General features: G+C 35.5%; 1 protein-coding gene across 10 annotated transcripts in view; it reads right to left on the bottom strand.

Annotated features, from left to right (window-relative positions):
• Positions 1-12,344, bottom strand: part of abcc9 (ATP-binding cassette, sub-family C (CFTR/MRP), member 9) — an 89,500-nt gene extending 77,156 nt beyond the window's left edge. For 6 of the 10 annotated variants that reach the window (XR_004848954.2, XR_004848956.2, XM_035957196.2 and 3 more), the window contains exons 1-4: positions 9,731-9,937; positions 6,816-6,981; positions 304-445; positions 59-183 (exon numbers count right to left, since the gene is read on the bottom strand). Coding sequence is in view for 7 of the 10 variants with exons in the window: in XM_035957196.2 (XP_035813089.1) it covers positions 59-183; positions 304-445; positions 6,816-6,960 (412 nt within the window). In the remaining 3 variants the exon portion in view is untranslated. Of the gene's footprint in view, positions 1-58; positions 184-303; positions 446-6,815; positions 6,982-9,730; positions 9,938-12,182 lie in introns of those variants that run through there. The other 4 variants (XR_004848960.2, XM_023290127.3, XM_023290130.3 and 1 more) reach the window with 2 other exon arrangements.
• Positions 12,345-12,714: the final 370 nt, after the last annotated feature.

The raw sequence follows: 12,714 nt of genomic DNA, 5'->3' as shown, positions 1-12,714 counted from the left end.
AAACGTTGAAGCAAAAATCAGATTGGAATGAAATAATTTGAAGCCTCCATCATCCTACCTAGCAGTAATTTGGGGAAGTTGGACGTCTCTATGTTGTGGTAATAAACCACTGATGTCGTCGCTGCTATGAAGCCCATGAATGCCGGCATGAAGAGATGCAAGTGGTTGCTGGACATCACCCTACAGCATGAGGCAAGCACAAAATACATAATTAACCAGGAAAACAGAGGTTATCTCACACAAATGAAACCAACTAAGTAAAGAAAATGTGCAATAAAATAGCATTTTGTTAGACGTCCTCACTTGTTGGAGACAAGGCCTTCTGCGAACTCGCACACATGGACGAACAGCAGCAGGAAGGTGAGGATCCACCTCATGTTGTGTCCGGGGAAATGAAGCCATGTGTTGTGATGGATCTGAACTTTAGAGCTCTGACTGCCCCAACCTGACACACACACAAATGACAAAATGGAGCAGCTGTTTCACCGTAAATACAACACTAGTTTACATTAACGTCACAGGAGAGTGAAAATCAGCAGACAGGGACTGAAAAAATAGATTTAAACACACAGATTATCATAGTGAGTGACTTTAAATGCACAATTATTCATCTTTCTACCATAAAATTAGTGAGAAAGTTTGCATAATCTAATACTTTTACTTCATGTAAAACCTCCATTTATTGTGGTTGCTCATAATATGTGAAATAGAACCTCTTTTCAATGCATTTTAATCTTATTAAGACATTTGAAGCTGTGTTAGTTTAAGTGTAACAGAAACTTCCACTCTTGTATTTTAAATTTTGGTCCATCAGGATCAAAAACTGACAGAGGAAAGTCGTAAAGAACACAAAAAAATCTAAAAGAAACTACGATAGACAATGTAAAATAAGCAAAAACATTACAAAACATGTGATTTGTAATAAATGGGCAAAAATTCTTCAAATTGTGGTCACTTTCACTTCAAAACTTGCATTTAGGTTAAAGTTTTATCTTGTATCTGGTGGAAAATCTTCAGAAATTAAAATATTTGGAATCTTAAACTCAAACTTCTTCTAATTAAAACAACAATAACATATTTTTGGGCACAAATCTAGATATGACCAGCATTCAGAAGTTTTCATTAACCATTTAATTAAAGAACTAGGGCTGCAACAATTACTTATTATCATGATTAAGCAGCTATTTATTTTTTAGATAAATCAATTAATTAATCAATTAATTTTGTGGTTAAAATAACATCAGAAATCAAGGAAAAATGCACACACAAGGATGCTTTCAAATGTGTTGTTTTGTTTGAATAACAGTTCAAAACTTCAAAAATATTAAATTTGTATTGCGTTCAGCAGCGAATTCTCACAATAAATGAGTCCGTACAATCAAATATTTGGCATTTAAGCTTGAAAATCCATCAGAATAATAAAATATCAAAATATAACAGCCACAAATTGGCCTTCTGCCAATCGTTTAATCGCCGTGAACACAGCATAAAATGAAAACCTCATTCTAGTAACAAACCGCATAGTTTTATTTGAGCAGATGGTGTTTCTTATTGGGTTTGTTCCTGCGCTCAAATGGATCGAAGCCATTTCAAATGCTCAGAGACCACAAAAGAAAACTAGAACCAGGAAGCACCAATTAGTGAGTCCTCTGGGAGCAAACTGAGGGCTTATGGTCAGAACCATTCCCATAAACTACTGAGTAAACACACACAGACACACACATGTATACACTCACACAACAGATAACCACAAATACACTCAGTAATACAGCAGGAAATCCCACTAAACCTAGAATAATTTTTTTCTTTGCTTTTCTTTGTACAAAACTGAATTTATAGACCAAAGTGTAATCTAACCTCACAACATCTTCAGTATTTTTGTTTATATCCTGTTTTTTTCTGCTATTTTGTCTTTTATTTTTATTTTTTCCACACATCATTCAACTATTGTTTTAATCCCATCTTAGTTGCACTTTAAAGCAGCTTAGTTTTCACACTGCTCACCAGAAAAGGCCTGTAAAAGAGTGAACGCGAGTCCAAGAAAGACGGGGAAAGGATGGAAACCGACACATCTGCTCCAGCTGCCAGATTACAGGCAGTGATGCTGGATTACAGGAACTCAGATTGCTACATTTCCTACTCATTTCCACACCACAGAGCCGTTTTTCTGCTCTTTTTACTCCTTTTTGACCACATTTCCTGTCAAGAAACTCGAAAAAAACATCCCAAGTTGGGCTTCAAATGCATTTTATAGAATGTGAATCAATTGTACAAGATTTACGTTGAGATTTTAATATTTCTAAGAAACTAACCAGTGTAGAGAGTTAAACTGAAACCAGAATTTTTGTCCAAATCCAGAGTTTCATCCGTATTCATTTAGCATTTTAGGATTGCAGCTATTATTTACTTTAATCATTGATTAATCTGATTAGTTGTTTGGTTTAAAGGATGTCAGAAAAAAGTGAAAAATGTTGATCAGTGTTTTTCTAAGGTTAGAAATGTGTTGTTTTGTCCAAAAACCAAGAATATTTGGTAACAAAAACAGAAAATATTCACATTTAAGAAGATGCAAAGTATTTTGACGGTTTTGTCTTGATCAATCAATTCTTGTTGACTTCTAATTAAGTAACTAATTAATTACTACAGCTCTATTTAGCAGCTCCACAAAAAAGGACTTTACCACTGCTCCAAACATATGTTATCTATAATAAAACTGAATGCAGTCCAGAAAGAAAAGCTGAACCAACGCAGCTGAATTCAGACAGAAGTGGCCTTTGGGTGTTTAGCTTCAAATGGAGGAAGACTGTGTCCTAAAGGCTGCACTGAGATGAACTCTTCCAGACAAAGGCCAGAGCAGATTACTCAACTTGTGTAGCTGCAGCTGAAATAATTCGCCTGCAGCAACATTTGCCATTTAAACCAACAAAAGCCTCGATCAACCGTGGCTGAGAATGTGAAGAGTTTCGACATTTCACCTTCAGAAGAAAAAGAGTAAAAAGAGGTTAAAAAACTGAATCTCTAAGCTCAATGAAAACAGGTTTTATCTACATGGAACCACATCTAATACGGAAATGGCTTTAGGAAACCATATATTGCGTAAAATAGTCAACTAAAATAATTTCTCCTCATAAAATATTCATCTATCCATCTGTTACTCTTACTGTTGTGACATTATGAGTGACTAAACTGCACATTTATACCCCATGAGACATTTAGCAGGCTGGTTATGCTATTGGTTGTGGCATCTATTGCTTTAATTATTTTAAAGTTATGAGTCCATTGTGTGCAATCTTGCAATTTATTGAACCATTTTATGATAATGTTGGATTTTAGCCTAATTTTTACCTCAGTGATTTGACATTTCTTGTGCTGGATCAGCACAAAAACAGTCCTATCTTTACTTTACTTATACTGTTATACTACTACTACTAATATTTTCACATACTGAATTTCTGATTTTCATGACTGATACGCCTCAATTATCAAAATTAAAACAAAAAAAAGATTTTAAATAATTTACTTTATGTTTAATCAATATAGAACATAAGAAATAAATTTTTTTTAAATTAAATTATGAAGAAAAAGATCTTTTTAACAATATTCAAATTTCTTGAGCTGCCCCTATAAACAGGGCTCCAGTCTGCTATCATTCTGGTCACACATGGAACCAGAAATCTGTCAATTTCAAATAAACATTCCAGTTTTCATTTATTAGGTCTGTCTGTCTGTTTGTCTGTGGTGACTCGTCCAGATAGATTAACTTAATCTGTTCTGTCGTTTTAGTAAATTTGAAAAGAAAACGCTTTATTCAAACTAATTTTGGTTACAAACCCAACTGAGTGGAGACTAGAGGCTTCTCCAGCCGCCTCGTAGCATCTACTGATGCATGTGAGGCGTTTAGGGGGAATTGGTAAAATACGATTAATGCCAGGTGTTTACAAATAATTGGTAGAATGCAGCATTTGCTGATGCATGTGAGGCATTTATGAAACACTTGTAAATCATGTTAATATTCACCCATCTGTATGAAGCATGTGAGGCATTCAGGGAACATCTATTGATGCACTCGAGTTCATGGAACACCTGTAAAATCAGAACGTCTACTGGTATGTCATTGTGGATTTACATCTACTGATACATGTGAGGCGTTTAGGGAACACCTGTAACTCAAAACATCTACCGTTGCGTGTGAGGCATTTAAGGAATATCTGTACATTTTTGTGCTACCAATGTATGTGAGACATTCAGGGAACATTTGTGAATTGTTGCGTTCACCAAGGCTAGTGAGGAATTTATTGAATGTTTGTAAAAATGAAGCTTCTCTTAAAATCATGGGAATTGTTTTAGAAAACATCAGTAAACTGTAGCATCTACCAATGCATGTGAGGCGTTTATGGAAAACCTGTAAATTATAATGTCTACCAATACATGAGAGGCATTTATGGAGCATCAACAAATTGAAGCGTTTACCGATGCATGTGAGGCATTTATGGAACATCTGTAAACAATAGAGTCTACTGATGCATGTGAGGTGTTTATGACACATCGGTAAACTGTAGCGTCTACCAATGCATGTGAGGCATTTATGGAACGTCTATATATCATTACGTTAATCTTGCATGTGTCGCGTTTATGGAACATCAGTAAATTGTAGCATTTACCAATGCATGCAATGCATTTATGGATTGTCTGTAAACAATAGCGTCTTCTGATGCACATGAGGCGTTTATGGAAAACCTGTGAATTGTGACGTCTACTTATACATGAGAGGCACTTATGGAGCACCGAGAAACTGAAGCGTCAACCGATGCATGTGAGGCGTTTATGGAACATCTGTAAACTATACTGTCCTCTGATGCATGTGAGGCGTTTATGGAAAGCCTGTGAATTGTGACGTCTACTGATACATGAGAGGCATTTCGGCACATCGCTAAATTTTAGTGCATGTGAGGGATTTCTGAACATTATATCATTGTGTGTGAGGTGTTTCTGGAACATCAGTTAATTGAATCATCTACTGAACTTTGGTGACTTGTGTCAGCTGATGCAAGTGAGGCTTTTATTGACATAAACTTCTTAGTTCTCATTATATGTGTTTAAATTACGATATAAAATGTTTGCCAACTGCTGCCATCTTTAAATCCATTCTATCCTGTACAGGGTCATATGAGGTTAAACTGCAGTTTCAGTTTCACCCTGAACACATCACTATTCCGTCAGAGCACCAGCACACATGTATTCACTCCTCTAAGCATCAAATTAACCACACACATCAAACACAACACAGAACAAGAGAAACAGTGAGAATAAAGATCAAACTGTGGCTCTAATCCTCTCTGGATTAGTCCAGTCCTGACAGCTGCCGAGTTTCTGAGACTTTTCAGCAGAAAAGGTGAAGCTTTAAGAGGCTTAAACAGGAAACACTTCACCATCTGTCAGATTACAAGCAACACAATCTGAGACTTTTCCTGCAGAAGCACAAAAAACTTCCTTTGTGCATTAATAAAGATAATTAAGCTCCGAAATACACGCATGCAGCTCTTCTAAATGTTTAAGATGAAGTCCTCGAATGTCTCGTTTGGTTCACATCCCAAAGATATTCAGTTTATTGTCACAGAGGAGGAAAGAAACCAGAAATTATTCACATATAGGTCGTCAGAATGAGAGAATTTAGACTTTTTTTTCTTAAAACAATACTTAAACCAGTTAAAAGATGCATGAAATAGCAGTTGACAACTAATCAATTAATTGCACTCAAATGTCAGTTTCTGTCTTCATGCTCAGTTAATTAGCAAAAAAAATGAAATCTAAAATACAACAAATAATGCAATCTTTCTTTTGCTGTTTTATTTCACATGTAAACTAGTATAATTTACTGAAATTATAGTTAATCTTTGTGTTTTGATGTTGTTTATTGGTTAACAATCTCTAAACTTATAAAACTTATAAACTCATTGTCTATAAAAGTCAAATTAAATCACTTTTATCTTGTACTTTAGTGCCGCATTGTAGAGAAATTATCACAGATTTTGACATAACTGACTGAAAATATGAACTAACACATAGCACAGAAATATATTAAATTATGAGGTGGTGGCCGATGGTTCTAAATACGTTTTTACACTTTTTTATTAAACATGAACACTTGTAGAAACCACTAAAACTGCCAGTTTCACATCCAAATGGTTTTATATTTTATATAATATATATTTTTGACATGTTACTTGTGCTTTAACTATGATAAAAGATGTATAATTAATAAAACTCAAACTATTAGCATAGAAACAGAAGCAGAAATGGGTGTATTAGTTAGCTTGGACTGTTAGCTAATGTTTAAAATGTAAACGTAGCTAACAAACAGGTGAATTTACCTTCAGATTTTATTAAAACGCCAACACCTGAGTTAAACTACAGCCTTAATAAGTCTCTAAACACTTTCAAAAAAAAAAAAAACATATAGCTGGTAAATAATTTAAAAAGCTATTTTAAACACCACAGAGCTAAACAGACATATTATTTGTGCTTTAACAAGCATAGTTTGCCGTTCAAAACAAAAGTGGAAATACAGCTTTTGTTAACTGCAAGAGACATTTAGCTTCTAATAGTTGAACTTAGGAACAAAAAAGGCAAATTCATGTTAAGATGGTGAATTTTAAGGTCATTTATAAACAGAAAATGATGCAGAAAAATACACCAACATTATTAGTTCAGCCCTGCAGCTGGAGGTGGATCGCTTTCATTATCTGTTATTCAATAAATCGGTTAATTTCCAGTGTTTTCAGGTAAAAAGGGTGTTTTCAGGACGCGTCGCCTACCGATGAAGAGGATGGGGAAGGTGATGAAGAGCAGGAAGACATGAGGGACCAGGTTGAGAGCGTCCACGAAGCAGCCATTGTTCAGCACGCCATACTCCACGCTGTAGGCCTTGATGTCGTTGTTGCCGCAAAACGACAAGGCCATGCCACCACACCTGGAGTCAAACTGCGAACACAAAACACAACCGAAACTACATCTCCTCGCTGGTTTTATCATCATATGTGGTTTCCAGCGAGCGTCGGCTTTGGACACAAAGGTCAGACGTTGTTGTGGCATTTAAAACATTCAAGTGGTCAGAAACGCAGTCTGGTGTGAAGCTCGAGAGCTATTTCAGGGGCAGCATCTGGTTTATGGAGGTAAATGAATGTTAAGAGTTCTGAAGGCGACACGGTGGAAGTTGTCGTGAAGCTGCGACCGAAGTTTCAGGAGATTTGAGCAGTTCAGGAATCAGAAATTAGACTGAAGTGTGCACATTTTAGTCTGTATTGTTCAATTTTTGTGTAGTTTTAGGATTAAATCTGAGAGTTAGTATGATTTACCCCTTTTAGCTAAGAGTTCTCTAAGAGTTTTAGCTACTTTGAAACTCAAATATATGGAACTATACGCTTTTAATTGCATGTGACTGCTTCTGTTCTTGTTGCTCACTATTTCTATTATTGTATTCAATTCAATTTTATTTACACTACTGTTCAAAAGTTTGGGGTCACTTAGAAATGTCCTTATTTTTGAAAGAAAATCTTTTTTTCAATAAAGATAACATTAAATTAATCAGAAAACCAGTGTAGACATTGTTAATGTGGTAAATGACTATTGTAGCTGGAAACAGCTGATTTTTAATGGAATATCTCCATAGAGGTACAGAGGAACATTTCCAGGAACCATCACTCCTGTGTTCTAATGCTACATTGTGTTAGCTAATGGTGTTGAAAGGCTAATGGATGATTAGAAAACCCTTGTGCAGTTATGTTAGCACATGGATAAAAGTGGGAGTTTTACTGGAAAACATGAAATTGCCTGGATGACCCCAAACTTTTGAACGGCTGTGTAAATAGCGTAGATTCACAACATATGTCATCTCAAAGCTCTTAGCATACTAAGGTACGGACTGTACGAGCTACAAATAGAGAAAACCCAACAATCAAAAGTTGCCTTTGGATTCCCTATGAACCATAGTGGGAAGGAATGAAAAAGACCCGAGATAGGAGGGTAAAAAAAACCTCAGACAGAACCAGGCTCAGGGAAGGCAGCCATCTGCCTCGACTGGCTGGATGAGGTTGGGGATGAGGGGGAGTGGATTGTAGGAGGTGTTAGGGTGGGAATTATGCTAAGTGTCTTTCTACTGGTGTTTTTTTTCCCCCAGAGCTCGAGAATCTTGTTTAAATAGTTCCAAATGAAGACAAAGCGAATGTGCTAAAGAAAGAGCACTTCAGCTAGCTTCTTTTTTTAGAGTCTTGATTGTGCTTTTAGTTGAAAATCTGTAGAATATTCAGAAAAGCACTGGTGTCACCACTGTTGCTTCCTTTGGGCAACTAATTATACACACAGGAATCGATTCTAGTTTATCTTTTAAATGGAGATAAAGTGTTGATGTCCTGGTGAGATACTTGTCTAAGAAATAAAATCAATGCACACCACATCAGTTTCTCTATGAAAACCTCCCCAGGACCTTAGCATCACTTTAAAGCTGGAATTAATCAATTAATCTACAGTTTGAGTTTTCAACAGTTAAGCTAATCCTCAACTATTTTGATAATCGAAGAGTAATTTTTTAAGAAGCAGAAACTCAATCAAAACTAGGGCTGAAACTTCACACTTCACTTCAACTGTTGTTTAATTTCTTGATTAATCAGTGAGTTGTTTGTCCACTGTGATATCAGAAATAGTGAAAAGAAATGTCAGTCAGCCCAGGATGACGTCAACAAGCCAAAGAAATTCAATTTATCATCACAGGAGGGAAAAAAACTGAAAATATTCACATGCATGTAGCCAAAAAGAGAGTTTCGACTTTTTCTTTTTAAAACAATACTCAGACCAGTTAAAAGATGACTGAAGCAGGTGGTGATCAATTGAACAGTTGACAACTAATTGATTAGTTACACGTAAATGGCACATTTTCTGTCTGAAAACAATTCAAGCTCAGTTAAATGGCAAAAACCTGAAATCTAGAATACAACAAATAATGTAAACTATTATTTTGCTGTTTTATTTCACATGTAAACTACTATAATGTACTGAGATGATAGTTCATCATGGTGTTTTGATGTTGTTTATTGGTTGAAAACTTTGGATCATTGTCTGTAAAAGTCAAATGAAATCACTTTTAATTCACAAAAATGACATCTGTATTTTAATTTACTAAAAAAAAGATGGTGACCACAACAATTATCACTGTTTTTGACATAATAACCGACTGATAATAAGAACCAACACATAGCAGAGAAATACACTATGTTATAAGGTGGTTTCAGTTGGTTTTAAATAAGCTTTTACAATTTTTATTAAACATTAACACTTGTAGACACCACTAAAACTGCCAGCTTCACATCCAAATGGTTTCATATTTTATATAATATATATTTTTGACATATTATTTGTGCTTTAACTAGCATAAAAAGGTGCATAATGAATAAAAGTTGAGTTATTAGCATCGAAACAGAAGTGGGTGTATTAGCTTGGTTGGTTAGCTAATGTTTAAAATGTAAACGTAGCTAACAAACAGGTGAATTTACCTTCAGATTTTATTAAAACAGCAACACCTGAGTTAAACTGCAGCCTTAATAAGTCTCTAAACCCTTTAAAAACACCACATATAGCTGGTAAATAATTAAAAAGCTATTTTAAACACCAGAAAGCTAAACAGAGGCGTTACAATTTAGCTAAAGTAGCTAAAAATTAAAAAGCAGAACAGTCTCACCTCGGAGTAAAGTAATAATCCTCAGTGACAGCGTTTCATTCCGGATGTCTGGGACGTTAAAAAAGACAGAAAACAGACAGAAGAAAGAAAAGAGAGGAGTAGAATTAAAATGAGGAGAGTATTAGAGTGAAAACTTGATTATTTTTAGCTCCGCTGGAGCTTCAGCTGCTCCGTTTACTGCTGCCCGACTGGCCGCGGTGTCAAGCTACACCAACTATGACACGACGCTTCCGTTTAGGTCCTTCAATGTAAAGGACTCTAAAATGAACGTTAATACAAAATACAAATTAAAAGAATAACCTTCATAAATCACTAGGGATGGAAATTTAATTATACGTAAAACACTTTGAATTTTCTCTGAAAAATATTTTTAAAAATTGTAGCGTAACATTTACTTTTTATTTTACAATAAATGCAGTTCATTTGACCTTTGTTTACTGTTTTGCACCATAACAAACTCCTCAAATGTGCAAACCTACTCTGCAATAAACCTGATTTGGATTCTGATTCTGATTTTCTGTCACCAGAGTGCTTGCACTAAATTCAGATGAAGTCAAAATTGAGGTTAAATCAGGTTTAAATTGCCAGTCTGCACCATGAAAGCATGATAGGACGTAAAATATTCTATAAATATAAATATTTAAACATATATATTCAAAGTTAAATAACATAAAAAAATTCAAATGCACAGGTAAAATATGATTTTATTAGAACTGCTTTAGCATTTGTGTAAATTTTAGATTAAGTTTGTTTTTCTTATTTTTTTATTGTTAACTTTATCATTTTTAATGGTTTTTAAACCATTTATGACCCACTTTGTAACATTGTAAAATGCAGAAAAGTGCAATATAAACAAAGATGCCGATGATTATTTTTATCATTTAAATGTTTATTATTAGCATTACTGTTACAAGCCCTGTAACTAAATTCCCATTTCAGTTAAATTAATTAGTTGCTTCAGTAGAAGAAATCTTGGCTATTTCTTGTTTCTTCAAGAAAGTATTATGGATCACTGACAGTATAAACAAACAGCTATATGCACTATTTTGCAGCTGTTCATGTCTGTTATGCAGGTAAATATATATACTATTCAGTTATTTTACATTTTTCTTTCTGCAAGATGTGGCGCACATTCCCAACTGAACAGCTTTATTTTGATGGTTGAATTTCCGGTATTACTGTAGTAACTCCAGTGAACTTGACCCAGCGCTGTCTCCTATCAGATTTCCAAACTTGAAGCAGAGCAGCGCTGAGATGAGGTTTATTCTAGTCTTCTGGCATGTCTGCTGCATTTACAAACCTGCAGCTCAATAGTTTCACTTTTGTAAAATAATCCTCTTTGTCACACGAATAATTTACCATTTACAGGTCTGAGAACTTTATTTAGACCCCTGAAGCACAGAAACTGGGAACTTACTGGTGTGTACATCTTATTTTTATATATATTATACATGGAAAATCAAGTATTTGTCTCTTTTAGTATTAAAATAATATATAAACACATATTATTTAGTGAAAAGAAGGTTGCGAAATCATCCTTTGTGCTTCAACCTGCTGCAAATGTTATTTTTGCATAATTATTATGATTTTCAGTGTTAAATCTCTAATCTAATTCCGTTTGGGTGCATGCATACACAGTCATCCGTAAAATAAAACCTCCTTGAATCCCAAAGATTGAAGGATTCACACGCTTTCAAACCCCTTTTGTTTTCCGTGGCATTGAAATGTGTCTGAGAGGAGACCTTGGAGCACAACCCCCAGCTTTCCACTGGAGCTTCAATTATTCATGTGCAGCTGCAGGATTCAGACAAAACAGCAAAATGCAAGTCTGCGAAAAATAAATAAACAAATAAATGAAACGGAATTGCTGGAGCAGTGCCAAACCAATCCGGTGTCTTCTACGTATCCTACAATGGGATCCAGTCGCCCCCTCTCATGAGATCAACAAAACTCCATTCACAAATCATAGAATTTAACGTTTTTACGCGTGTAGACAAATATAAAAGGATATTACATGCAAATTTATATGTTTTCTAAACCGGTTTGACTTGATCTAATATTCGGCATGGATTAAAAAATATTAAGAAGTTTTGTCTTTATAAAGCTGTTAGCTTTTTGAACTGTCCCGCCTGATTCTCTCAAGCGCCCTCCACCGCGAGCGGCTAAGAGAAAGTAGTGTGAATCAAGCTCATATCCTGCTGAAACACGACTGTTGATGGATTAGATGGAAGCCGAATTTAGGATCAGTTCCCTCTTTAGTCACACGTTGTAATAAGATTACTTGTAAGGGGCTCGTTTCTTACTGAGAAGCAGATTTAATTCAAATCGCGTGATTTTTAAATGAAGTCTGGTGACTTGAGAGAACGTTCTTTTAACCTAAGACGTCGTGCTACAACAGACTGAAGATGGCTGTGGAAGACAGAAGGGTAAAATAGGAAGCCGAGACACTTACCCGACCTCTGATGCGGGTTTGCGGGTCACAGCGTTCCTTTTATTCCCGTCCTATAATAAAGATCCTGAGCGGTGACAGGAGCGACTGTTCATCACGTTCACTGTTATGGCGTTCCAGCAGCACACAAAGCAAGCACACACTCAAATGTGATGGAAGGCTCTCTGCCATGAAATCATTCATAGTGGATGATAATAAATGTAGGTCAAACTAAAGCCGAATCAGAGCTGCAGAGCTGAGATGCTGTTTTTAAATGTCAGCAACCAAATTCAGAGAAGGTTAACTGAGGAAACTGATCTGCTGCAGGGAAATAAAGAAGAACAGCTTCAGGTTAGAAACATGAGGGTGAAGAAATTAAAAAATAAATACAAATGTGCAGTTTTTATGGAAAATAAAGCAGACGCTATGAGGTTTGAAACAATTAAACACATCTATTAAGAGTATTTCCACATTTATCTGAGCTCTACTGAAGTTTTGCAGCACTCAACAGGCAGGGGGCGCTACTGCAGCACTGGTAGGGAGTCGGAGGATTTTT

This window comes from Amphiprion ocellaris, chromosome 21, assembly GCF_022539595.1.
Source record: "Amphiprion ocellaris isolate individual 3 ecotype Okinawa chromosome 21, ASM2253959v1, whole genome shotgun sequence".
NCBI lineage: Eukaryota > Metazoa > Chordata > Actinopteri > Pomacentridae > Amphiprion > Amphiprion ocellaris.
The sequence above is the reverse complement of the archived record's forward strand: the minus strand, read 5'-3'. Positions and strand labels throughout refer to the sequence as shown.